Source organism: Tupaia chinensis, unplaced genomic scaffold (assembly GCF_000334495.1).
Source record: "Tupaia chinensis unplaced genomic scaffold, TupChi_1.0 Scaffold000272_1, whole genome shotgun sequence".
Lineage (NCBI taxonomy): Eukaryota > Metazoa > Chordata > Mammalia > Scandentia > Tupaiidae > Tupaia > Tupaia belangeri.
The window spans coordinates 552,312-579,554 of record NW_006159754.1 but is presented as its reverse complement, the minus strand read 5'-3'; the positions used below and the strand labels follow the sequence as shown (position 1 = coordinate 579,554).

The 27,243-nt window shown below is 44.6% G+C and overlaps 1 protein-coding gene across 1 annotated transcript in view; it reads left to right on the top strand.

The window, feature by feature from the left end:
• WWTR1 (WW domain containing transcription regulator 1) overlaps positions 1 to 27,243 on the top strand; it is a 159,458-nt gene that overhangs the window by 131,124 nt on the left and 1,091 nt on the right. Inside the window, exons 6-7 of the mRNA XM_014588273.1 lie at positions 15,388 to 15,521; positions 18,348 to 18,460. Coding sequence (XP_014443759.1) covers positions 15,388 to 15,521; positions 18,348 to 18,460 — 247 coding nt within the window. The remainder of the gene's footprint in view (positions 1 to 15,387; positions 15,522 to 18,347; positions 18,461 to 27,243) is intronic.

The following is a 27,243-nucleotide window of genomic DNA, read 5'->3' as shown; positions in this document are numbered from 1 at the left end:
AGCACCTCCCCCAAGAGGCGTGTTCATGCAGCACTCGCTTCTCTTCCATCTCCCTCCCTTTGGAATTTTGGGCACACACGCACATGCCTCGTATGCTTTTCAAGCTGCCTCTAGGACTCAAATCTTGCAATTGGCCATGTAGAGTCCAGTCACCTGAACCAGCAGGCCACAGGCCGGCCCTGGAGTGTTCTATAGTAGTTTTCTGGGGGATTTTCTATGATGCCTGATTATTCGCGTGTGGCATATGTGTATCATTTCTTTTTCCTTTGTTGATTTTCTGCTTCATTGTCTGTGCCTCAACTAGGGCAGGGGCAAGGAAGTGGACCGGAAGTAAATGATCTTGGACTCACCTGCTTAGCTCCTTTCCCACATCTGTTAAGACTTGTAAATGGTGATCCTGGTGAGGTGTAAAGAGTAGCTGAGGACGTCTCTTTATTTGTTCTGTCCCAGGCTCGTGTCTCTTGGTATAGGGCACGTGCTCTTGCTGGGGAGACAGAGAGAGACAGAGGGACGGAAAGCAAGAAAGGCCCCTCTGGGAGAAATGGCCACACCTCAATTCCTTCTCTTTTAGTCTCCTCTCTGGATTTTGGGCATGCATGAATGCACACATACCCAGTGTGTGTTTCAAGCTTCCAGGTCCGGGACTTGAACCGTAGTCTGCCACATGGGAGTCCAGTGATGTAAACATTATGAAATCTGCTGATCCTTCAGTACCCTTACACTTCTTGTGCTTGGCTAGGGTCCCCTCCTATACAGCTTGTCTTCCCAGGGCCCGTCCCCTGCAGGTAGGCCTAGACCTACCTGCAATTCCACCAAGGGAGGATTTCCAGGAGACAGGCCCCATGCTACACTCCATCTCTGCAGTTAAAAGGGAGATTACCAAAACCTAACAAAGTAGATGAATTGATTCGCCAGGTCTTGGGAAACCATCAGTGCTCTGAATATTTTTATCATTTTTTTTTAAGGTCTTTGCCATAGGGTGCATGCATGTACCAGAGAGAGACAGACAGCGGGAAAGTGAAAAATTACCCCGCAAGGGATCAGCCACACCAAAATCCCTTTTCCTCCATTCTCGTCTAGGGATTTTGAGCACACACATACACAGGCTTGGCGTGCTCTTCAAGCCACCAGGCTGGGACTCGAACCACAGTCAGCCATATGAGAATGTAGTGCCTTAACTACCATGCCCTCTGCTGGCTCCTGTTTTTATCAGTCTTAAATGATATGAATGGAAAGGTCTTTTCAACTTATATGCTCCATAAACATTCAGTTTCCTTTCTCTTCCTCTTCCTCTGCTATGCCATTGTTTCCCTGGGAATATAGCGTGATGACGTAGAACTACGGAGAAAACACGCCAGTGCCATCAGGGGGGTCGCTTGTTAGCTCATCGGTAGCAACACAATGCCAGGATGTTAACAAAATAGGTTTGAGCCAAGTTTGATTACCCATCTCCGGTGAGCCTCCCTTATTATGGGATGGGATCACATATTTATTTTTGTATTCCTCTTTTCCTTTATCTTCTCTTACATTCATTCAACCAACATTTGGGCCTTAGAAAGTCGTAGAAAAATAAATGGGCCATGGCTGCCCTCAGATCATCTCTCTTTGAGTAGAGGAGGCAAAGTAGTGAAATGTAATCGAGACTGGTGGCCACGAGGGTAAATTGAAGTCACTTTCTACATTATGGGACCTAACTGCGAGCTACTTTGGCTTTCGTGATGGGAGCTAAGACCAGACTCCCCAAAGCAGAGGTCTGTGAAAGTGAGCTTAAGATCGCCTGTGTTTCTGCTCAGTGACCTTTCCTGCTGTTGACCAGGTGCCTAATTAGGATCACTAGGGCTGGTGAGCTTTGGTCTTGCCAGTTAGCAGTCTTCTGAAGCAGTGTCCTTAACGCCCTCTCTCTCGTCCTCAGTTATGGCAGAGCTGAGCCGCTTGTGTCTGATAATTGGCGCATTGTCTCAGAACGTGGGAGTTCCTCGGGTAGAGGGGTGCCCTGGAACACCAGGAGGCCCCGGCCAGGTCCCCAGTGCCCAGCCGTATTAGGGGAGGGGACCTCTCCTACTGGCAGCTGGCATCTGTCGTGGAAGTTACAGAGAGCGAGAGTGAGTTTTTGGGAAAGACTTTCTTCATTTCACCGTTGTCCTTGGTAGTTTTATTTTTACTAAATTGCCTGAAAACTCTGAGGCAGCTTCAGGTTTATCAAAGAAATGGTAACCCTAGAAAATAAAACAATTCGTAGTTGAAGGCTAACTTCCGGTTATCTCCATTTTTATAAAAAAGAAATTGGAGAATTGTTTGCTGAGACTTTTTTGGGGGGGGGGGGGGGGGGAGGGTTTTTTTATAGGGAACGGGGGTGGGGGGAGGTTTTTATTATAGGGCACGAGTGCTCACCAGAAAGACGGAGAACAGAGAGACAGAAAGCGAGAAATCACCCCCCAGGGGGATGGCCACACCACCATCCCTTCTCCTCCATTCTCCTCTCGGGATCTTCGGCATGCACATGTTCACGTCTGGCATGAGTTTTAAGCTTCTGGGTTTGAGACTCTAACTGCAGTGAACTAAGTGGGAGTCCAGCAATGTAACCATTACACCATATACTGGTCCTGCTGAGGCTTTCTTTTTTTTTTTTAAATAGAAAAAAGAGTTTAATCTTTAAAAATATAACTCACTGGGGTGACAACTGACCTGGTGGGTAAGGTGTTGTATCTCCATATAGTTGACTCTGTTTGAGTCCCAGACTAGCTTGAAAAATCATTCTGGGGGGCCAGCAAGTGATGTGGTTGTTGAGCTGCTGGACTCCCACATGGACAACCGCAGTTCAAATCCCGAACCTGGTGACTTGCTTTCTCACTTTCCTTTTCTTTCTGTCTCTCTCTGGTCAAATTAAAAATGATAATAACAAATTTTAAAATAAAAAAAAAATTTAGAAAAGAAAGAAAGAAAAATTATTCTTGACACATGTGAGTGTGTGCCCAAAATCCCCGGAGGAGAATGAAGGAGAAAGGATTGCAGGTGGCCATCCCCACAGGGTATGATTTCTCATTTTATTAAATTTACTGAGTTATTTTTCTGATAAAGATAAAAAGGAAAAGTTTTGCTAAGTGAAAGAAGCCACCCCTCCAAAAAAAAATTACATACTGTCTTGATTCCACTATGTGACATCTTGGAAAAGGCAAAAGTGTAGGGACAGACAACAGTCAAATGGTTGCCCGGGTTGGCAGTAATGGCTGGTTGACTACCGAGGAGCTATACTAGGGGACTTTGGGGACTAAAAGCACAGTTCTGTGCATTGACCATGGGGACTTTTTAACAACTCTATGCCTTTGTCAAAACTATGTACTGCGGAGTGACTTTTAGGTAAATAAAAATAAAAATTATTACTGTAAAAGCACATTGTACAAAAAGTGTAAACTACTCAAAACATTTTTTAAAAAGTTATAACCACTCATATTCCTACCTAGAGAGGGCAGCGATGAAGATGGTGATTTCTTCTGTCTTTTCTGTAGTCTCTAAACAGACTGCACACAGCTTTCTTAAAAGCAAGCTGCCAGACCCACCGAATCACCAGCCTGCCCGGTAGCGTATGCTAATGCCATTGTATTACCTCGTCTTTCTGAATACACTGGAAGGCGCTTATTTCTCCTTTACAGCCACGAAGGTTGTGCTGTCATTTGCCTCGTTCTAAATGCCTAGCATCCTTTCAGAAATAACTATATGCGACTTTGTTGAAAACACATGCCCACAGTGACTATAGAATATTCTGTTGTCACAGTTTAAAATCCAGTACAGTGTTTGCTCAGTATCCTAAAAGGCAGGAGTGCAACTTTATGACATGAAATGGAACATTTTTGTCATTGGTAAGCAATTGGGCAATACTCTTCTCAGTCCCTGTTTACTCATCTGAAAGGGTAATTCGCTGACAGGAAAACGGAGGCATGGCTTTACCTGTAGAGAGTATTTCTTCTCTTATGTATTATTCATTTCAATATAAAAGCCTTGGGGCTTTCTGCCTGGAAGATTTTTAACCTTGAGGACTTCCCGCCAGCCCTCAGAGCTGGGGAGGCTTTTACATGGCCCCGCCTCGACTCCCCCTGTCCTTCCTGGAGGTTGGATTGATGAGAAACCGTTATTATCCCAAGCAAACCCAGGTCTGTTTCCCGCCCCCTCCCATCCTTTCCTTAATTGGGATTTAGGGAGCAGGAGAATGCAGCTTGTCGGACAAAAATGCTGACTAAGCCTAGCCGCTGGTTGTCAAGGCAACTGGCAGGGGAAAGAGGGAGGCCTCTGCATTTTGTTGGCAGGTCTCACACATTTCTGTTGGGCCTGACAGCCACTCCTGGGGCCAGATGGCCAGCTGGCGCTCCTCATGGCCGCGCTGACCCAGGGCTCCGGGAGGGACACGCCCCTGTGAGCAGCTCTGGTTTGGGGGGAAGGTTTTCAGGTCTGCTTTCCGTCACGTGAAAAATAGCTATCTAGAGAGGTTAAAAAGTATCATTGCGTAGCAGATCGTGAAGCATAAATGGTGGCTATTTCATCATCTTTCCTTCAGAGCCTGGGACTGTTCCGTTTAGAAAAGCGTTTCACAGGTTACAGAGGTTGTCATCCAACACGTAGCGAATATATAAGCCCTCAGTAGTAGCACGGCTGTTTAAGTTAATTCATTTGTTGCTTCAACAAATGCTCTAGGCACCAAAAGTATGGCAGTGAAGAGACACCGGACTCCCACCCACACAGAGCTGCGTTCTGTCTACTGTCGAGTGTTCTGTAGACCTACAAGCTTCACAAGTAATCCGTTTTCCAGATGTCCTCGTATTTCCTTATCGTTGAGGAATAATACGAATACAAGTCTTTTAAAAATATTATTTAATTTTATTTATTATTATTATTGTTCTTTTGGAGAGGTTTTTGCTATAGGGTGCGTACGCTCACCAGAAAGACAGAGACAGAAAGTGAGAAATCACCCCCCAGGGGGGATGGCCATGCCATGGTCTCTTTTCCTCTATTCTCCTCTTGGGATCTTGGGCACACACGCACACATGCCCGGCGTGAGTTTAAGCCACCGGGTCCGGGACTCGAACCACTGTCGACTACATGGGAGTCCAGCGACATAGTCATTACGCCAACTGCTGGTCCCTATTATTATTATTTTTAAAATTTGAACGGAGAGAATGAGAGGGGAAAGTGAGAAAGCAAGTCACTGGTCTGGGACTTAAACCACAAGTGGCCATGTAGGAGTCCAGTGCCTTAACCACCATGCCACTTGCCAGCCCCAATACAAGCCTTTTTAAAAGAGAGTCCTTTTGCAAAACAACATGTTGTACATGATAAATATATACACTTCTTATTTGTAAATTGAAGTAAATGAATCAATGAACTGCTTTGGAAAATGCTAAAACTTGGCCATTGTTTTAAAATGGAGGTTCATCAAGTTTGCACTAAGAAAAGACAGCTTTTTTTTTTTTTTTGGAGAGTGGAGAGGTTTTTGCTATAGGGCGCGTGCGCTCTCCAGAAAGACACAGAGAGACAGAAAGAGAGAAAGCGAGAAATCACCCCCCAGGGGGGATGGTCACGCCACAATCCCTTCTCCTCCATTCTCCTCTCGGGATCTTGGGCACGCACACCACACGCCCGGTGTAGGTTTTAAGCCACCGGGACCAGGACGCGAACCACAGTCAACTACATGGGAGTCCAGCGACATAGCCATTATGCTAACTGCTGGTCCCAAGACAGCTTATTTCTGACCTTAATAAGATCACTGAGGTATGAGGAAATATCCCATTTCAGAATCCATTCTTATTATTTTTTTTTTTTTTTTTTTTTTTGAGTAAAGACCTAAGAAAGTCTAAGTTATAATATTTTCCTTCATGTGATTCTAAAGGACACAGACGCAGATTGTGGAATAACACACGCTTCCTATATGCATTCTGAATTCAAAGAACAGCAAACAGGCTGGAGATGATAATATGGACTCCACAGATGTCCTCTCCAAAGTACCAGCGCTTTGACTGGGCTCTTTTCTAGTGACAGTCTGGCAGCTGAGCATGTGTGATGAGATATTTCAAAAAAAGAAGGCTCCAGGAAATATGACAATGGATTTCTAGAATCCCTTGGCACAGGGTTAAAGAGAGACTCACACTGAGCATGTTTTCTCTCTCTCTCTCTCTCTCTCTCTCTGTGTATGTGTGTGTGTGTCCTATAAGGAAAGTGAATAATTTAGCGTTCTGTCTCTGAAGTCCCTCAGGGTGTGTGTGTGTGTGTGTGTGTGTGTGTGTGTGTGTGTGTGTTTTCTATAAGGAAGGTGAATAATTCAGCATTCTGTCTCTGAAGTCCCGCAGGGTTTTGGCAGAGAAAGTGATTTCTCTGCACCAGAACAAGGATTTCCATGTTAGAATTTCAAAATATTGTCTTTATTTTTTTCCCCCTTTTCATTTGTGTCTACTCGCCCCACCCTTTATAATGAAAACAATCCAGTCCTCCATTTCTGTAGAATCTCTGGCCACGCACACTTAAATCAAGTGGAGCACCCTCAGAAGGGATTACTGTCCTTCGTGGTCCTTTGAAGTCCACTCCAGGGAGGGCTGGAGCTAGCTAACTGGAAGCACTTCCTCAGCTGGGGACAGACAGGCTGCAGTATGCTTTCAACTGCTGTTTCTTTTCTTTTTTATTTTATTTTATTTTTATTTTTTTTGGAGAGATTTTCGCTATAGGGTGCGTGCGCTCACCAGACAGACAGAGAGAGACATAGAGACAGAAAGCGAGAAATCACCCCCCAGGGAGGATGGTCACGCTGCAATCCCTTCTCCTCCATTCTCCTCTCGGGATCTTGGGCATGTACGCACACATGCCCAGCGTGAGTTTTAAGCCACCGGGTCCAGGACGTGAACCGTGGTCGACTACGTGGGAGTCCAGCGACATAGCCATTACACCAACTGCTGGTTCCCAACTACTGTTTCTTTTCTCACCTCCTCTGTTGATTTATTCCATGGGTAAGCTGCAGGCCAGTAGGGAGCTGGAAGGAAAAGAGGTTTGAGGTTTGCTTCCAGAGACACCTTGGGTTCACAAATCAGCATGCATCTTAAACATCTGTCACCCGATCCAGCTATTTTCCACACCCTCTTGTCCCCCAGCAGGTAGAAAATGGTGTTTTCTATTTGTATTTTTCCCTAAAGATTGATTGATTGATTTAATTTCATGTGCTATTATTCTTTTTTAACTTGACCAGAGAGACACAGAGAAAGAGAGAGAGAGCAAGCCTCCAGGTCTGGGACTCAAACCACTGTCAGCTATGTGGGAGTCTAGCGCCTTAACCATGCCATTTTTTAAAGCTACATATAATTATTCATTTTAGAAGGCCAGTTAGATGGTCATAAAGTTACAAAAAGTTTCACAAGCCCTTGTTTTGCAAATCCCCTTTTCAGCCCTAGTTTGGGTCTAGAGGAAAAAATCAAGTTGGGGTGATGGGAAGGAGGACTTGGGCAGGAATACCAGGAACAGCTAGCTTTCCAGATCTTTCTGGCCTTTAAATAACTTGCTGGACGTGTCTTGAATTCCCAGGACACTAGCTCCACCCATATACATTGAAAAGCATCATACAATATGTTCACTTGAATTTATTTCCTAATTTAGGGAGGAAAAGCTTCAAGACAGTTAAACAGATCGTTTCATTCAATTTTCCTCTAAACTGTCTGAGGCAAAGGGGTTGGTATTTCCATGGAATAGCTGGGAAAACAGGCTCAGAGAAATGAAATGACTTGGCCACGTCTCACAGCTGGTAGGTAAAGGGCTGAACATTCGAGGTGTGACAGGCTTGGCTTTTCTCTGCCTCACTGCCCGGGCAGTTGGGAAAACAGCTTCAGGAAATGAACTGCCAGAATTTGGAACCTAGGTCCACCAGTGACCAGCCATGGGATCTTCGGAAATTCTCTTAATTGCTCTGTGCCTCAGTTTCCTCATCTATAAAATGGAGACCATTGGATTGTCACGAGGATGAAATGGAATAGTATATTAAAGTGCCTCAAATGAAATTTCACACATAGCTATGAGTATTAGCTAATCATCTCCCACAGTGCTTAACACTATCAGTAGCTTGCTGTGCCGCGTTCTTTAGGAATGGGCTTCCTAATCTTCCTAACATCCCAACAAGATGTGTCTTAGAAACCTTCTTTTTCAGAAGAACAGACTGCCAAGAAAAGTTAAGAATTCTGTCCACGGAGTCACAACTATGCACTAACTGGTCTGGGATTTGAACTCTAGTCTTTCTGATTCCAAAAACAGTGTTTTTCCTATGCCAGACTTTCTTTTCTGTGCTAAGGCCTGAGCATGTCCGATGACTATTCAGCTACTGCTCAAGAATATCAGTGGCCGATAGCCCCGAGAACTGAGAAGCACCCAGTTCCTCTTATTGAACCAACTCCTAACTAGAGAGTCCTTTATCTCATCTGCCGTGAATCTAAGGTAGACGGGGTCCTCTTTATATCATGTGACAGCCATTCATAGTTTGAGAGTCATGGTATATCCACTAGTACTTTTTTATTCTTTATTTTTTTAAGAGAGGTTCTTGCTGTAGGGTGCATGCGCTCTTGAGAGAGACAGGGAAACAAAAAGTGAGAAATCACCCACCAGGGGAATGGCCACACACAGTCCCTTCTCCTCCATTTTCCTCTCAGGATTTTGGGCACACATGCACACATGCCCTGCATGAGTTTCAAGCTGCTGGGTCCAGGACTCAAACTGTGGTCGATCATGTGGGAGTCCAGCGACGTAACCATTACGCCATCTGCTGGTCCTAGTCCACTGCTTCTTCATAGAACGTGGTACCTGGTCCCTCCCATCTTGATGATTGACTTCTGGTCACTGTTGTAAAGACTTTGTAACGTGTTGGACAGAGACCTGGGTGGTCAACTGAATATCTAGAGAAGCAGTGATGACCAGCTTCTCCATTCGAAAATGAGGTTTGGAGTGTGGCGATATTTAGAGATGAAATCCATAAAGATTGGCCCTTGCACATCATTCTTTTTTAAAAAATTCTTTAAAGGTTTTTGCCATAGGGGTGTGTGCACTTGCCAGAGAGAGAGAGAGAGAGACAGTGAGAGGGAAAGTGAGAAATCACCCACCAGGACAGATGGCCGCAACGGAATCCCTTCCTCTTGGGATTGATTTTGGGCACACACACACACACACACACACACACACACGCCTGGCATGATTTTTCAAGTCACCAGGTCCAGGACTTGAACCACGATCTGCTATGTGAGAATCCAGTGCCTTAATCATGCCGCCTGCTGGCCTGCCTATCATTATTCTTTCTGGTCTGCATCCTCCTCTAGAATTTTCCATGAGGACAGGGTAGAACCTGACATCTGATAGTCTCAGAAGTTTTTTTTTTTTTAAATAAATACAGTTGCAATTAAAGGGATTATTGAGGGCGGGGGGACGTTCTGAGGGAGAAAAAGTTGACCCAGATTTTGCACTTGGGTATGTGGTGACGGCATCGGAGAGAGCTGTTTGGGGACCCGACAGGGACCCAGCATGAGACATGCGGTGTTTCAGAACCAGCTAGACAGTTGTTTAGGAACTCAGAGCCGGGAGAGGGAGGAGGCAGTGACTTACTGTGGTCACGGTGGTCGGGGAGGGCATTTCGGATGAGGTGATGTCATGGAACCGCTGACGCTAGGTAAGATGGAGCTCAAAGAGGGGGGACCAGTGTCCCAAGGAGGCTGGGACAGTGAAGGCATGATTTAGAGGGTGGTATGTGAGGGTGGGGACACTGGGAGGGACCTACAAATAGATTTTGAGGGGCAGACGACAGGCAGACCACAGGGGCTCTGCTGTGGCTTCCAACTGAGCCTTCAATGTCCTGCCAAGACCAGATGGAGGTGAGGACCGGGTGCTGGGTTCGTGCAGCCGTGCCGCTGGTCCCCTGAGGGGCACAGGCAAAGTCGTGTCCTAGATCAGCCTGGCCAGCTGTCGCCCTGTGTGTCCATGCGGGCCTACTCAGTCCGTCTTTTGTCTTTGCTTCCCCTGTTTTAGTCCTGTCCGTTTCAACTCCTGCTGGGTCTCAGACGTTCCCCTTTCGTTTCCGCCTTTGCGTGGGCCGTTCATGTCCATGCAGTCGGAATCCTATGGGGTCTGAGCTTTGATTCTACACGTAAATTTAGTCTGAATGAAAACCAAAACAAACTTCTCACCATTCTCCATCTATATGCAAAACTAATCTTATGTTATACAAAAAAGTTATAAACCTTTTCTCATTTAGAAAAGAAATGGTTTCTTTAGCCTTGCTAATTGATCACGGTGAATTTCATGACTGTTTTTCACCACTCAAAGGAGATCAATTCCGTGTGATAGTGACTTCTTAAATCGTTTGTTGTGGGACCAGTAGTTGACATAATGGCTATGTCGCTGGACTCCCATGTAGTTGACTGTGGTTTGAGTCCCAGACCCAGTGGCTTAATAAATTCATGCCAGGCGTGTGTGCGTGCATGCCCAAGATCCCGAGAGAAGAATGGAGGAGATGGGATTGAGGCGTGACCATCCCCCTGCAGGGTGATTTCTCACTTTCTGTCTCTCTGTCTCTCTGGCGAGCGCACGCGCTCTATAGCAAAAACCTCTCAAAAAAAAGTTTGTTGTATTTGCTTTTAGAGATTGGAATAGAGAACGTGAAATAGTAACAATAATTAGTTAACATTTATTAAGTGGTCTCAGGGGCCAGGCAGTGTTGTCAGCACCCTCACTGTCATCGCTGCAGCTCTCTGACTAGCTCTTCTTTCTTTTTTTTTTTTGGAGAGTTTTTTGCTGCAGGGCACATGCACTTGCCAGACAGACAGAGAGAGACATAGAGACAGAAAGCAAGAAATCACTCCCCCTGAGGGGATGGTCACGCCGCAATCCCTTCTCCTCCATTCTCCTCTTGGGATCTTGGGCAGGCACGCACACATGCCCGGCGTGAGTTTTAAGCCACCAGGTCTGGGACGGGAACCGCTGTCGACTACGTGGGAGTCCAGTGACATAGCCATTACGCCAACTGCTGGTTCCCACTAGCTCTTCTTTATAGATGGTGACCACAGAGGGTGTGTAACTTGTGGAGAGACTGCAGGGCCACCATGCAAATCCAAGCACCTAGCCCCCAAATTCCTGCTCCTGGCTCTGTCTTCTTGTTCATCCTCAGACAGAGACAGTGGGGCTGTTAGCTGAGGATGAAGCTAACACCTGGCTAGTTGGGTTTTATACTGTCGGCTATTATTCCATTCCTGTTTGTGGTTGAAGGTGAGATGGAATGTTCCTTATTTCCTTTTTTCCTTCGTTCTTCATTATCAATCACAATTTAAAATAGTTGCATTTGGATTCCAGTAATATTTTTCATGTATTCATGGAGCGCACAATTATCGAGCACCTATCGTATGCCTGACACTGTTGTAGGTAGTGGGGATATAGCAGTGGACATGACAGATATGTTCCCTTCCCCTGTGGAGTGTACATCCTAGTAGGAAAGAGAGAGAGTACATCCCTGTGTTGCTATGAAGAAAATTAATGCAGGCTAAGAGATAGATAATGACAAGAGAGAGGCTATTTTAGACAGGGGTCAGGGAAGAGCATCTCTGAAGAGGTGACATTTGTAGGAGATGGGCTTAGTGAGAGGGTGAGCTTTGGAATGCTCTGGGGAGTCTGTTCCAAGCAGAGGAAACAGTTGGTACAGCTGTCAGAGGTGGAGGGAAAGACCAGGAGACTGGAAGAGAGTGAGTGAGGGAGCGTGTCAGAGACAAGGGGTGTTGTCACGCAGGGCGCTGTGGGATCCAGGAAGACCTGCCGCCAGGTACCATCCAGGTGGGACAGGAAGGAGGTGGGTTGAGAGCAGCAGCCACATGATCTTCCTTTGGCTGCGTAGGGAATGATTAGTAACTCAAGAATGATCTTGGGATAATCCTGGACAAAGTACAGCATTATAAATAATCATCTCCTAACTCAGTGTTCTGTAATTTACATTGCAAAGTTATTCTTCAGGTGTGTTCAACACCCTTTCTGTATTCTCTCTCACTTGTTAATCATCTTGTGCACACCTCTGGACAGGACCTAGAGTTTCTGCTTGTAACGACTTGGTCAGATCTCAAAGTAGTTTGGGAAACACCTAGACTGAAAAATGGAACTTCAGTCTCCTTCATTGAAAATGGAAATGGCAGGTGGCATAGTGGTTGGGGCACTGGACTCCCACATGGTTGACTGCAGTTCATGTTCCAGACCTGGGATATGTCCCAGACCTGGCAGCCTGAGACTCATGCTGGGTGCATTTGCTTGCATGCTCAAAAATCCTAAGAGGAGAATGGAGGAGAAGGCACTGCAGTGTGGCCATCTCCCCTGGGGGGGTGAGTTCTCACTTTTTATCTCTCAGTCTTTCTCTCTCTCTCCAGTGAGTGTGTGTACCCTATAACAAAAATCCCTCAAAGAGAGAGAGAGAGAGACAGAGAGAGAGAGAAGTTGGAGAGAACAAATGTGAAATGTTTTCTCCACTATAGTGTAGGTTCTTTTAGTTTTGGTTATTATAAGTTGTCCTCTTGAACACACACAAGCATTATTTTGTGTCCTATCTATTTTTTTTTTTTTGGAGAGATTTTTGCTATAGGACGCGTGCGCTCGCCAGACAGATAGAGAGAGACATAGAGACAGAAAGCGAGAAATCACTCCCCAGGGGGGATGGTCACGCCGCAATCCCTTCTCCTCCATTCTCCTCTCGGGATCTTGGGCACGCACGCACACATGCCCGGTGTGAGTTTTAAGCCACCAGATCCGGGACGCGAACCGCGGTCGACTACGTGGGGGTCCAGCAACATAGCCATTACGCTAAATGCTGTTTCCCACTATATGAGCTTTTTTAGATATTTCTAAACTTATTCAGAAGATAGATCAGAGGCTTGAATGAGAACTAAAATCACCTTTAAGAAAATCTCCATCTTTTTTTTTTTTTTTGAATACTGAATAACATTTCTCAAACATTCCAGTAATTTGCAATCTAGATGAACAGACGTGAACCAGAAGTCCTTTCTAGTGAGGGTATTTATTTCAGTAGAAGTTAACAATGCAGTTTTTTAGGCCATCAGGGCTCTCACGGTTTGGAAACGTCATGCTCCCATAATTCTTGGTAACAACACAATGAACTCTAGTAACGGAAAATGTTTATGGCCGATGACTTCACTGAGACTTGTCTAGACAGCGTTCACGCTCTGCAGTCATAGCGTGTCAGGGCTGGAAGAGTTCTGACAAAGATACTGTAACGTCGATGGCCTGAATGTTCTGTTTGCCATTGTAGCCATGGTTTTGGGGTTTGAGGGGTGGTGAGACCAGTGACTTCAGCATGGAAAGTGGGTAACTGATAGGCATAAACACGGGGAAGGGCCTCAGCATGGTTTTGGATGCAAGTACAAATGTGTACAAGTATTCTTCTCTGGAAACAGCGAATCGGAATGGAATTTGATGTCTTGTTTGTCAAAATAGGAGAGATTCCTGGAGGTTATTTAGACCTAGAGGAAGGAATTGCAGTCAATAAATAGGTAACCTTTTTTTTTTTCTTTTTTTGAGAGGTTTTCGCTATAGGACGTGTGCGCTCACCAGACAGACAGAGAGAGACACAGAGACAGAAAGCGAGAAATCACCCCCCAGGGGGGATGGTCACGCCGCAATCCCTTCTCCTCCATTCTCCTCTCGGGATCTTGGGCACGCACGCACACGCGCCCAGCGTGAGTTTTAAGCCACCGGGTCCGGGATGCGAACCGCGGTCGACTACGTGGGAGTCCAGCGACATAGCCGTTACGCTAACTGCTGGTTCCCAATATGTAACCTTTTAGATCGACTCTCCTTGACAAAGTAATGCTAACTAAAAAAATAAATGCTTGTGTTATATTAATAATTTTTTTGCTAATAAAATCTATGTGCCACCAAACAGTTAATGGTCCGTGGGATTTTGATTGGGTCTACCTGGTTGAAGCATTTTGGTCAAGTCAATGAACCACTAGGCCAGCCATGTGGCGCCATGGTGATGCTACGTCTGCACTCCGGAGGCTGCATGGGAGTGTCCTGGGTTGGCATCCTAAGGTCTCGCTCCACACGTTGGGTGTAGCACACATACATGTGTGTCATCCAGGCTTGCTGTGGCTGGAGGTGGGTCATAGCATAGAGAACCTCCCTCTCCTCTTTTCTTCTCTCTCTCTTTCATGGAAGAAAAATACACTTAAAGAAACCAACACACAGAGTCCCACTGTGGGTCAGTAGTGCTCTGAACCACAGTGCTGGAGGCCACAGAGCTGACCACGTGTTCAGGTCCCCAGCCCAGTCACCCTGAAATGCACTGGTCACACACGTACCCAGGTAGATGCACTGGAGGGCTAGGAGATGGGGTCTAATGTGACGAGATTCTGTTGGGTCCATCTCTTTTCTTCTCCTTTTCTCTCTCATGCACACACTTGTGCTCACTATCATGAATAAGAGTACACTTAAAATTTAGTTGAATAAGGGCCAGCAGGTGGTGTGGATATTGAGGTGCCTGGGTCCACATGGCCAACTCCAAAGTTCGAGTCCTGGATCTAGTGGCTTGAAAAATCACACCAGGCACATATTCATGCATGCATTCTGAAAATCCCAAGAGAATGGAGGATAAGGGATTGCAACATTGCCATCTCTCTTTGGAGTGATTCTCTCTCTCTGTCTCTTTCCCCCTCTCCAGTAAGTGCACGTGTCCTATAGCAAAAAAATAAAATAAAATAAAAAGTCAAATAGAAAAAAATTGATTCACTTTTTTGTAAGATTCTTTATTTCTAGAGAGAGCTTCCGTATCCCTGCCCACAGAGCGCTAAGGCTGTGTGACACATGGCTGGGTCTGACTGACATTTTTAAACAAACTTCTAACTGGTTGTTTTGCTCTCCTGGCTGTTGCCATAAAACTGCCAGGTATAATTTAATGTAGAGCCTGAATTCTGTAACCGCACAGCTTTATGGGCTTGTGTATAAGAGCGAAGATCAGAATGTACCTGCTAGTCCAGAGGAGTGTGCTTTGCGTGGTTTAGATTTGGTCTCACAACCTGGGATAGCAACAGCCTTGTCTCTGAGATGTCGTGAGAGGCCTTTATGTGATCTGGGTTTTAAGCAATTGCATGAGTGGGAGGCTCTATTGCAACAGAAGTGCCTTGAGGTTAAATGTTGATTGAGCTTCCCATTAGCTTTGTGAATGTGAGTGACTTTTGCCTTTAAGACTTTCTTCAGGGAAAGAACAATTCCTGATGATTTTGACATAGAAGTGTATTTGGTGGAAAGTTGTCACGTGGAGTATCCTCTGCTCCCATCCTTGTGACTGTGGGTGAATGATGACCCTTGTCTATCTGTCTGACTGTCCTCTTTCTGTAGGAAGCTGCCCTCTGCAGACAGCTCCCCATGGAGGCCGAGACTCTGGCCACAGTTCAGGCTGCTGTCAACCCGCCCGCCATGACACCGGACATGAGATCCATCACTAACAATAGCTCTGATCCTTTCCTCAATGGGTAAGTTAACATTTGGGGGTGGGGGGAGGCACTTATTTTCCGATCTCTTGATTATGTGTTCTGAGGCATGATGATGTCTTGGTTTACATTGGGAAAGGTGAAAGGTGAGCTTGAGGATTGCGGGTGAGCGCAGAGGGAGGAAAGGGGAGCAGACCTCACAGAAAAATGAAAAGCAGAGAAAGCTGTCTACCTTTTAAAAAATTCTCAGGGGCCAGGAGGTGGCGTAGTGATTAAGATGCTGGTCTCCTACATGATAGACCATGGTTTGAGTCCCAGACCCAGTGGCTAGAAAAATCACACTGGGCATGAGTGTGTACATGGCCAAAGTCTAGAGAGGAAAATGGAGAAGAAAGGATTATGGTATGGCCATGTCCCCTAGAAGGGAAGATTTCTCACTTTCCCTCTCTATGTCTCTTTCCAGCAAGCACATATTCCCTATGGCAAAAACCTTTAAAAAAAAGTCTCAAATTAAAAAATTGATGATATCATATGGAGTAAACCCCTAGTCAAGACATTTAAAAAGTGGGGATGAACTTATAATTTAAACAGGATGGCATTGTCTGGCAATGATACTAGGAGAAATCTGTGGTTTTATGTAACCACCAAGGGGATCAAACATGTCATACAGCAAGTGGAGCACAAAACCAGTAGGTGGCGATGTTTATGGTGAAACTCAAGAAAGGTCTCTGTGTGCTCTCTGCAGTTCATTTTCCTGGCTTGGTCGTTGCTCAATGGTTCTGTGAGATGCTGTCTGTCCCTGGGAATGTTAGGTGAAGGTGCATGGGAACTCTCATACTCTTTTGTCTTTTCTATGTGAATTTAAAATTATTTTCCAATAAAATATATATTAAAACAAAGAGATGATTTTTTGAAAATGAAACGGAGAGAAGGAAAAGGCAATGTAGCTAAAGCTATCTTTCTCAGCAGAAGTGGCAACCCCAGTTGTATGCTTTTAAACCCAAAGAAAGGGCAGTACTCGCTTTCCTATTTCTTTCTGCCATCCAGGGGTTTCTGACAAACAAATAAATACAAGTGCTATTTTTTAAAGTAATTATTTATTTAATTTTATTTATTCATTAATTTCATTTTCATTTTACCAGACACACACACACACACAGGAGAAGTGAGAAAGCAAGCCACTAGTTCAGGACTTGAACCATGGTCGGCCATGTGGAAGTGTCCAGCGCCTTAACCACCATGCCACCTGCTGGCCCCAACAAGTGTTATTAAAGATATACAGCAAGAGATGAAAATGGAACAGAATCCAAAATAAGACTGTGGTTAAACTGTTGATTTTAAAGTATTTAAAGTGCAGAAAAGTATCAAGTATGAATCAGTGTTGCTCCTGTACCCATATGCCAGACTTGCCATATTTCCATTTGATTTTTAAGTAACAGACACATTACAATTAATACTTTAACCCATTCCCACCATCATTCATAGCTTATTTGTCCCCCATTTTTTGTCCCCAGTGATGGCCACCATTCAAAAACTGGTGTGCGCCTCTGTAAGCAGTGTTCAGCATTGTTCTCTGTTTTGTTTTATTTTTGAGGGGTTTTTTTCTTTGTTTTTTTTTTTTTCTTTTTTTGCATAGGTTTTTGCTATAGAGTGCGTGCGCTCTCCAGAAAGACAGAGAGACAGAAAGCGAGAAATCACCGCCCCCCCCACTAGGGGGGATGGCCACGCCGCAATCCCTTCTCCTCCATTCTCCTCTCAGGATCTTGGGCACGCACGCACACGTGCCCGGCATGAGTTTAAACCACTGGGTCCAGGACTCGAACCACGGTTGACTACATGGGAATTCAGCGACATAGCCATTTCACCAACTGCTGGTCCCCCTGTTTTTGAGGGTTTTGCCATAGGGTGCATATGCTCGCTGGAGAGACAGAGAGAAGGAAAGTGAGAAATCACCCTCGTGGGGGATGGCCATGCTGCAGTCCCTTCTCATCCAGTCTCCTCTCAGGATTTTAGTCATGTACACTCCTATGCTTAGAGAGTTGTTGTGGTTTTGTTTGGTTTTGTGTTTTGATTTCTTTTTTTTTTAGATTTTTTGCTGTAGTGTACTCAACAGAGAGACAGCGAGAAATCACCCCCTGGCGGGAGATGGCCACACCACAATCCCTTCTCCTCCAGTCGCCTCTTGGGATGATTTTGAGCACACACGCACATGTGCCCAGAATGAGTTTTAAGCCTCCAGGTCCAGGACTCAAACTGTGACAGTGGTCAGCCATGTGGGAGTTCATTGCCATAAACGTTATGTGACCTACTGGCCCTGTTCTCTGTTTTTTCTGAACTTACATAAATGGTACTATATTCTGTATTTATTTATTTTTTAAGTTTTGCTATAGAACACGTGTGTGTGCCAGAGACAGAGAGAGAGAGACAGGAGGGAAAGTGAGAAATCTTGCTCCTGGGGGGAATGGTCATACCACAATCCCTTCTCCATTCTCCTCTTAGGATTTTGGGCACACACACGTACCTAGTGTGATTTTCAAGTCGCCAAGTCTGGGCCTCAGGCAGTGCGGTTGGCCGTGTAAGATCCAGCCTCCTTAACCTCCAGGCCACCTACTGGCCCTCAGTGGTTATTTTGAGGTGAAAAAGAAAAATCATTATCAGTTGACTGAATGGCCAGTTTTACTTGCTGACAGTCCATTCATTTCACTGCCATTAGGCAGAATTAAGGGGAGGCTCAGTCTGCTCCCCTTCATTGCCGCGGAGGTGGGCAGGGGACAGGACGACCCTTGGTTAGGGTTATGTGACCGCGTTGTAGTTGTGGGTTTTCCTTCATGGGCTCACATTGACGTTTCTCCCTCATATGCTCTGCAGAGGGCCATACCATTCGAGGGAGCAGAGCACCGACAGCGGCCTGGGGCTGGGGTGCTACAGCGTCCCCACGACCCCAGAGGACTTCCTCAGCAACGTGGACGAGATGGACACAGGTAGGACCACACCCTGCCAGGGCTGGCGTTTTTCAAATCGTAACTTCAGTCGTCTCACTTCTAAAACCCATCTGGAAACGCTACATCTTAACAGAAAAATAGGAAATGACACTGAAAAGCCATCCAGCCTTCAGGCACTATTAATAAACTCTACCCCGTCCTCACAGTTTATAAGGCATTGTATAATTTTACCTGTGGGCACAGGAGTTTAAATTCTTCCTTTTTTTAAAACTCATTCTTGCTTTGCTATGCCCCCTTCCCCACAGTTGCATTAAGTTATTACTGCCGGTTTTGTCTTTCTTCCACAGAGAGACAGAAAGCAAGAAATCACCCTACAGGGGGATGGCCATGCCACAATCCCTTCTCCTCCATCCTCCTCTGGGGATCTTGGGTACGCACGCACACGCGCCTGGCATGAGTTTAAGCCACCGGGTCCAGGACTTGAACCGCGGTCAACTACATAGGGAGTCCAGCAACATAGCCATTACACCAACTGCTGGTCCTGGTATTTAGATATTTTAAAGTTTTTCCAGAAGGTTCGTGTGCTCACAGAGAGTGGAGAGAAGGGGGTGAGAAGCACCCCCCGCCATGGGGCATGGTCACACTGCAATTCTTTCTTCTCCATCTCTCTCTTTCAGGATTTTGGGCATGTATGCGCAAGTGCCCAGCATGTGTCTCAAGCCACTCCGTCTGCCATATGGGATCCAGCCACCTTAACCACCAGGCCCCAGCTGGCCTACAGTCTTCGTTTGTAACGGATGAGCCACTTTCTCTCCCAGGAAGTGGTACTAGTTATGGTTCCACCAGCAGGCAGATTCTTCCATGTCATTCACTGCATTTAGGAAGCGATTTGGGAAGTTAAGCCACTTCCATTTCCAGAGAGTTCTAAATTGTCAGTTCCAAGTTCCACCATGGCCACAATGTCCTCCCTCCGCAATTAAGAAGGAGGGAGTCAGGGTGGCTTTCCTCTCATCGCCAGCCTTGTACCCTTCAGCAAGGCCTCAGCAGGCTTCCTGGATGATCTTTGTCACTCTCCTGTCCTCAAGGAGTGAGACTGTCAATAGCCAAAACTGAATTTAGTCTTATTAGCCCAGGCTAGACTTAATTACGGAAGTCGTAAGCTCCTGGAAGATGTCGTAGACCTAAAACAAGTGATAGCCGAAATATCACCATTCGGAATTATTCATGCGAGCTTTTCCTCCACCATCACCGAGGGTAGGAAATGAATTGTCCTGTGATGAAACCTAAGACAGCATTGTCCGCAGAGCACTCATCCACAGTGTGTGTGGTTTGTTACACGCTGCTCTTGGGTGGCTCCTCCTCCTCACATAAATGCTCTCTTATTCTATATATACGGTGCTGAGAATCTACATTCTGGTGAGACCAAGGGTTCAACTCTAGGCCGGGCCTCTCGCAAGCACAGGCCGTGGGAGCCGCCGCCCGGAGTTTACTGCAGGCTGTCTCTGTCTGTTTAGACGAACGCACAGGCTGTCTGTGAGGAGTCACACAGGAATAGCTGCAACTGTTTTGCTCTTCTTCGATTTATGACTCAGTCCCTTCCCCTCTGCCACCCTCCTTTCATCTCTCTCTAGTTCTTGGTGTGAGATTGATTTTGCCGTCTCAGGAGCAGCCTCGTGAAATTGCTCCTTCCTGTGTTTAATAGCTGTTTAGTTTCATCTTTTAAACACTGGGAAAGCCGGCAGAGATAAAAAGCAAAGTTAAATAAGAATAACCCCAGGAGTTCTAAATATTGGGAAAAAAAAAAAAGTGGATTCTAGTCCATGTCTTTTTAAAATCACCTCAAGTGGGTAAATAGGGAGGATGGTGGAGCCAGGATGTTGGGATTCAGGGGTGCCCTGAGACGAACATAGTCTTTGCAGACAGGCAACCCGAGTCAAATCCTTGCTTCTCTACTTTTCTGAGAGTGACTTTGGCTTGGTTATGTAACCTCTGCTGGCCTCAGACTGCTCACCTAAGAAGATGGAGTGAATATGCTTATTTCGGGACCAGCAGTTGGCATCATGGCTATGTCGCTAGACTCCCATGTAGTCGACCGCAGTTTGGGTCCCAGACTCAGTGGCTTAAACTGACAACAGGCGCATGTGCGTGCGTGCTCAAGATCCCGAGAGGAGAATGGAGGAGAAGGGATTGCAGCGTGGCTATCGCCCCTCTCGGGGGGTGATTTCTTGCTTTCTGTCTCTCTGTCTCTCTCTGTCTTTCTGATGAGTGCACACACCCTATAGCAAAAACCTCTCAAAAAAAAGAAAAACCCAGAAAACAAAAAACCACCTTTAGATCAGATAGCTTTTTTTTTTTTTTTTTCAAGGACAGATCATTTTTAAGCCACATTTCCATCTTTTATACTCTACTGGGGTAGAAAAAGTTTATTTTGAGCTTTCTTTTCTATTTTGATATTGTTTTCCAGTAGCAGTAACACTATGTTGAGATCACATTGTTGAACCTGTTTTAATTTTTCAAATGATTGCCCCTTGGAGTGAAAATGCTGCCGTGGCTGTTTTGTGATTCCGGAAATGCCATTATGCCTTGCTGTCACTAAGATGCAAGCTTAGTTACACTTCCTTCATCACCCAAAAGGATGCGACTATTGTCCTTGGAAGACACATGTGGCTGAAGCGAATTTTCTGCCATTTTGCTCAGAGTAACATGCACTCTTTTCAGAAGGCTACTGACTTAAAAGATGCAAGACTTTTTAAAAAAATGACAAGTTTTACATTTTTAAAAAAATGATGTTAGGTTGACGCTTGCCTTAGTTATCAGTGCTTCTCAGGGCGAGGGTAGATTTTTATCCCTTCAGAAAATCATATATTGGGGGCTATTTGAATTAGCCAGTTGTTCTAATACTGTCTAATGAATAGACACTAAATTTCTAGGTTTTTCTTTCTCTCAGCACAATCCACAGACACCTGTTACATTTCTGTGTGTGTAGTTGTGTATGTGTGGGCGACCCTAGAGCCATGGGTGTGGGCTGACACTTAACTCGTGAAGAAGGTCCTAGTTTCCCAGTGGGTGAACTGAGAGGCAGACAAGTTAAATGGGTCTGAAAGCTCCGTCTCATGGCACAAGCCCATGCATTCCCACCCATGCTCTTGGAAATGCCATACTCCAGACACTTCACGTTCCGTTAGTACTGCGCTTTCTCAGCTGTGTTCTCCAGAACGCTAATTCTGTTAGGATAGATGGGCCGCCCAAATAGGATCGATGAGGTAGGTTTAAGAAATGGTGGCTTAGGGACCAGCAGATGGCGTAATGGCTCTGTTGCTGGACTCCCACGTAGTCCGCTGTGGTCGAGGCCCAAACCCGGTAGCTTAAAACTCATGCTGGGTACATGTTGTGTGCACGTGCCTAAAATCCCGAGAGGAGAGAGGTAGAGAAGGGATTGCGGCGTGGCCATCCCTCCTGGGGGGTGATTTCTCACTTTCTGGATCTCTGGTGAGCGCACACACCCTATAACAAAAAAAATAAATACATAAATGAAAGAAAGAGAGACAGGGAAAGAAAGGAAAGAGAACGAAAGGAAGAATAAAAGAAAGAAATAGTGATTTAAACAAAATTATTTAATTTTCTTTATTCCAAAACTTACACCCTAAATATGTTCATATGAGAAATAGCAGCGGAATGCATGTATTGAGGGAGGAGGGCGGATTTGCAGATCCCACTTTATAAATTGAAACCATCAATGAGGATAGCGTTTTAATAACATGGTTAAAAGAAACTCCACAGTATTCTCTTTGAACATAAAGAAGGCTGATATGGGTAAATATAAGCTTACAATTAAACCCACAGCTTAGCTCTGTAATAAGGTGCTCATTACAGGCAGGGCCTCTCTTTCTCCAAACAGCTTTTCATGCCTCTGTGTGGTGGGAAGGCACCGATTATAGGCCAGATCCATAGTCCTGTTTGCATGGTCTTTGTGAACCTCTCCAGACTTTGCTGTTCTGGACCACGTCTATCCAGAAGCAATGAAAGGTTCTCCCAGCATCTTTGTAGTCTTTTTAAAATTTTATTATTTTTTTTTCCCTTTTAATTACTAGAGGGAAAAAACAAATCCCCAATGAGGCACAGTCACACTGCAGTCCTTTTCCCTCTACGTCTTTACCCTGTCAGGGTATTGGGAATGCATCTACTCAGTGTGCTTTTTAAGCCACCGGAGCTGAGATTTGAACCCTGGTCGGTCAGATGGGATCCAGCTCCTGAAACACTTTGCTTAACCACTGCACTACACAGCTGGCCCCTCTCTGCACCTCTTCTGAGTGAGGGTCAGTGATGCTGTCGCTGAAGACGCAAAGATGAGAGTCGTAACACTTGCTCTGTCTCACTTTCAAAAGCTGTAAGAGTTGAAATGGTTTCCTTTCGTTCTGTTGCAGGAGAAAGTGCAGGACAGACCCCCATGAACATCAATCCCCAGCAGACCCGTTTTCCTGATTTCCTGGACTGTCTTCCGGGAACAAACGTTGACCTAGGAACTTTGGAATCTGAAGATCTGATCCCACTCTTCAACGATGTAGAGTCCGCTCTGAACAAAAGCGAGCCCTTCCTAACCTGGCTGTAATCACTGTCCTCATAACCTGTTTGCAGCCATGACCTGACATTTCCTGGGCCTCTTGGAAAATGGGATAGAGCAGAGCACGTCGACAAGTGCACCCCTTTCTGCCTCCCTGACTCACGCTCCCTCCTTTCCATGTGGCCAGTTTAATCATTGCCTGGTTTTGATTGACAGGAACTTAAACATAAATAAATATTTTATTTGCATGCTCTGCAAGTCTGCATTCCTGTGACAGAGTATGCAGAACTGTTATCTGCAGAATCGATTTTGTAGCATTACTTCTCTTTTTACTCTGCTGCCCCATGGCGAAGCTTAATGGGTGTTAGCTGACATGGATACATCGATTGATTATAAACTGTAAAAAAAGCTGACCAGAGGCAGTGAATTCTAATAGTGGCTTGGTCCAGGAAATGTGCACAAAATCAGACCTGATTGACAGTTTCCAAAACTGTATTGATAGATCGTAGTACCAAATGCTTTACAGACTATTTAACTTGAGCTTTAAAAATCATTGTATGGATAGTAAAATTCTGCCATGTGGAACACAATGTAGCCTTGACTCCATGCTGGCTCTGATGGTTCTAATTACTCTGTCTTTACAAAGGCGTAGTCCTATGTAGTTTATCTTCATCCTACTGCATAGCATCTAAGTCTTGGAGCAGGAGGGTCACGCCAGCAACAGTCTGGTTCTGACATCACGGAGCTTGTGAAAGAGAACAGTTTCTTACTCATGATAAGAATTTATTAAACCACACTTTTTGAAAATGGCAACTGGGATTTTTCCAAATTGCAGCTTAGCAGTCGATGGTATTTTATAAAGTGCTGTATGTAATTGTGTAGCTGATGACAAGAGGTAGTCAGTGTTTTTGATACATCCGTGGCAACTGTATCTTTACCTTTCCAAACAATCCTGGAAACATCAGGACCCTGTAGCTTTCAACTTGATGGCGCACACAGTAAGCTGTTGCTTTTTGCATTCTGAAGCCTTGTCAGTTTTGCTTTCAGGATTTCAGGTGTTTAAAATAATCCTATCTATGAAACTGTTTGAAGGATGAAGCAGATCTCTGACTGACATGTAAAAAAAAATGCCCTCTGAGGGCATATGGTGGAGATATATGTTTCTGAATTCAATAAAATTGATTCCTAAGTATATTATTCTAACCCTGTTTGCTACAGTTGGTATAAAAAGGCATGACATATGTATCCAACACCTCCTATGTAACCAAAAGCTTTTTTTTTTATAAGTGCATAAGGACTGAGAGAGCTATGCTCACCAGGCATGCAGCCTGTCTGCGTTGCCAATGAAGTCCTCCACTGTTTCATATTTTGAACTGACATTATTTATAATCTATGAATTTAATCTCTTTTTTGAAAGACATTAATAATTCAGGTCTCTGAGAGGAACCTTTCCATTCCCACGGGAGGCTTATTTGTTGGCGATCTGAAGATCCTTTCAATCAGTGGGGTATAGATATACAAAATGCATTTGATCTTGTGGGACAGAAGGCATGTGCAAAGGTCAGAGATGAAGTAGTTGAGTTTTGGAGTTGGGTGGAAAGGATACCAGTCGAGAAATGGCAATAGCCAAGTTATGGTGCCCCGAAAGCAAGACAAGTGGATGGGAAAGGTGCCCCCAGAGAAGAAAGCAACAGTTACCTACTGCAACCTTTACACCAAAAGACTTCGTGGTAGAAGAAAAGAAGGCTTTGGTGCACTTTATAGGGGAGGGAGGAAGGGCGTGGCCCCATCCACCCTGATGCTAAACCCTAGACAGATGCAAGCGTAAACCCTGCTGTTGCTTTCCACACTACGAAGTGGTTTTGTTCCCTGAGGGACCCAGGCTCTAAACCCTGTGAGAGAGGTAAGGGTAGATGTCTATGTTGCTACTAAATTGAAGGGAGCACTATTTCTTTTTCTCTTTTGTTAGCAAAAATAATTGTACATTGTTTCTTAAAAAAAAAAAAAAAGAAAGAAAGAAAGGAAAAAAAAAAAAAAAAAAACAAGGGACCTAAACAAACTCATTGTTAGCAAAAATAATTGTACATTGTTTCTTAAAAAAAAAAAAAAAGAAAGAAAGAAAGGAAAAAAAAAAAAGAAAAAAACAAGGGACCTAACGAAACTCAGCAGTGTTACTGTATTTTTAAAAAATATTTTTATAGACTTATTTTCAGGTTATTAAATGTAAAAGAAATAGAAGCCCCCTTTTTTTGTTTCAGTAGTTCAATCATTGATGATTTGTATTACCCATTTTTAGAAGTCATTTTCTAGTAAGCTTGTGGCATTAGGAAATACTAGAAGAATTTTTTTTTAGCAAGATTAGTTGGAACATTTATTAATGACTATAATAACTATTTTTTCCAGAATAAAATATGGACCCTGACTATGTGTTTACTAATAGATAAAGCCAGATATAATTTTTTTATTGTCGTTTTTAAGGCCAGAAAATATGGCACTTTTTTTGTGAAAGAACACTAAAGCTAGAAATTTAAAGTAAGAGCAATTTTTGTAATGGCTATTTCCTATTGTAAGTGTTAAAACCCCTTCAGAATTTGTGATAAGGTGCTATTTATGCTTTATTTTTCATTATAATACAACAGCCGGGATATCTAGACCTTTTAGACCTCAGTCAATTGTACCATTTCACCCCCGATTTGGTCTAGAAAAAGCATACTAAAAAGTGAAATTGAAATATAATTTCAGAGGTCTTTCTTTCAAGGTGTCATTTTCCTGTAGGTAAATACATTGTCAAAACCTAATTGAAATTCTGTTAAAACTAAGAACTTGTTTGTGTTTCCACATAGTGTTTAGGTTGTGAAATGCCATTTCTTTGATTATACCATATACAGGAAGAGCATGAAAAAGGAAACAATTTAGTGTGCTGGGGTTGTGAGTAACCCCAAAGTGGCAGGAAAGCTCTCTGCAAACACAGGTGATCTTGAATGAGAAAGTGTTGCTCATTACAGGTTGTGTTCTCACGATGTAATTAGAGGCTAACTTCTGAAAGTACAACATTAGCAGAAAAAGAATAAGCTGCTGAGAAAACAGGAAAGCGTAGATGAACGTGAGTGGGAAAATGGGGGATTGACAGAGACTGTTTCCCGGATACACTACATCGTTTATGTGCTCGTACTTTAACCTGTTAAAAAAGTTCCTTCTACATTTGTAATATGACCTATGTGTGTGTATTTGTCATTCAGAACGCTGTGCATACAGAGGGTATGCGGCGAATCAATCGGATCAAACCATTTGACCTGGGGTTTGGTTCTGTGTTTGACTTCTCTGATTCTGTATAAGAAAAATAAATACAATTGAATTTCCACGTGGAGACTCTTATCTTTTCATGACATGTGTGTGTTCCTCTTCCTGAGGGCTTTGGGTGGTACAGGAGAGAGGCTGATGTAAGCCTCCTGGCAGACGATGAAAGAAGGAAATTCCGTAGGCAAACCTTTGTTGGGCTCCTACATCTAGCCTCGAACATGCTAGATGTCCACAGAATTCCAGTTTCTGCTTTATTTGAAGGAGCCTGAGATTTCGACAGCGTGTAGTGTTGGAAAAATCACACTGTCCCACCAGCACCCTCGTAGATTCGGTATCACCACCCTGGACTCTCCACGTTGCCACTGCCGTTTACCACGGGGCGTGGCCTCTTGTGTTGTTGGACCGAAAACCCAATAGCCGGGCATCGTGCATTCTGAGTGTGGGTTTGTGACAGTCTATTTTCTGTGTTGGCTCTTTTGGGTGTCCCTCAGGGTGCCTTGTCCCCTTGATGGAAGCGTTAGGCAAGAGCATTTTTTTTTTGGAGAGGTTTTTGCTATAGGGCACATGCGTTCACCAGAAAGACAGAGAGAGACAGAGAGATAGAAAGCGAGAAATCACTCCCTGGGGGGATGGCCACACCGCAATCCTTTCTCCTCCATTCTCCTCTCGGAATCTTAGGCACGCACGCACACGTGCCTGGCATGAGTTTAAGCCACTGGGTCTGGGACTCGAACTGTGGTCAACTCCATAGGAATCCAGCAACAGCCATTACGCCATCTGCTGGTTCCTGGGTGAGAACGCTTTTTAGCAGGCGCGTTCAGCTAACCCACAGAAAGATGCAGATGGACGCAACCCACTACCATGCCGAAGCGGAGCCTCATGTGTCTCTTAAAAGCCATGTTTCATCATCACTTTTAAAGTAATATGTGCTCATTGTTGAATATGTCAGGGATGCCAACTT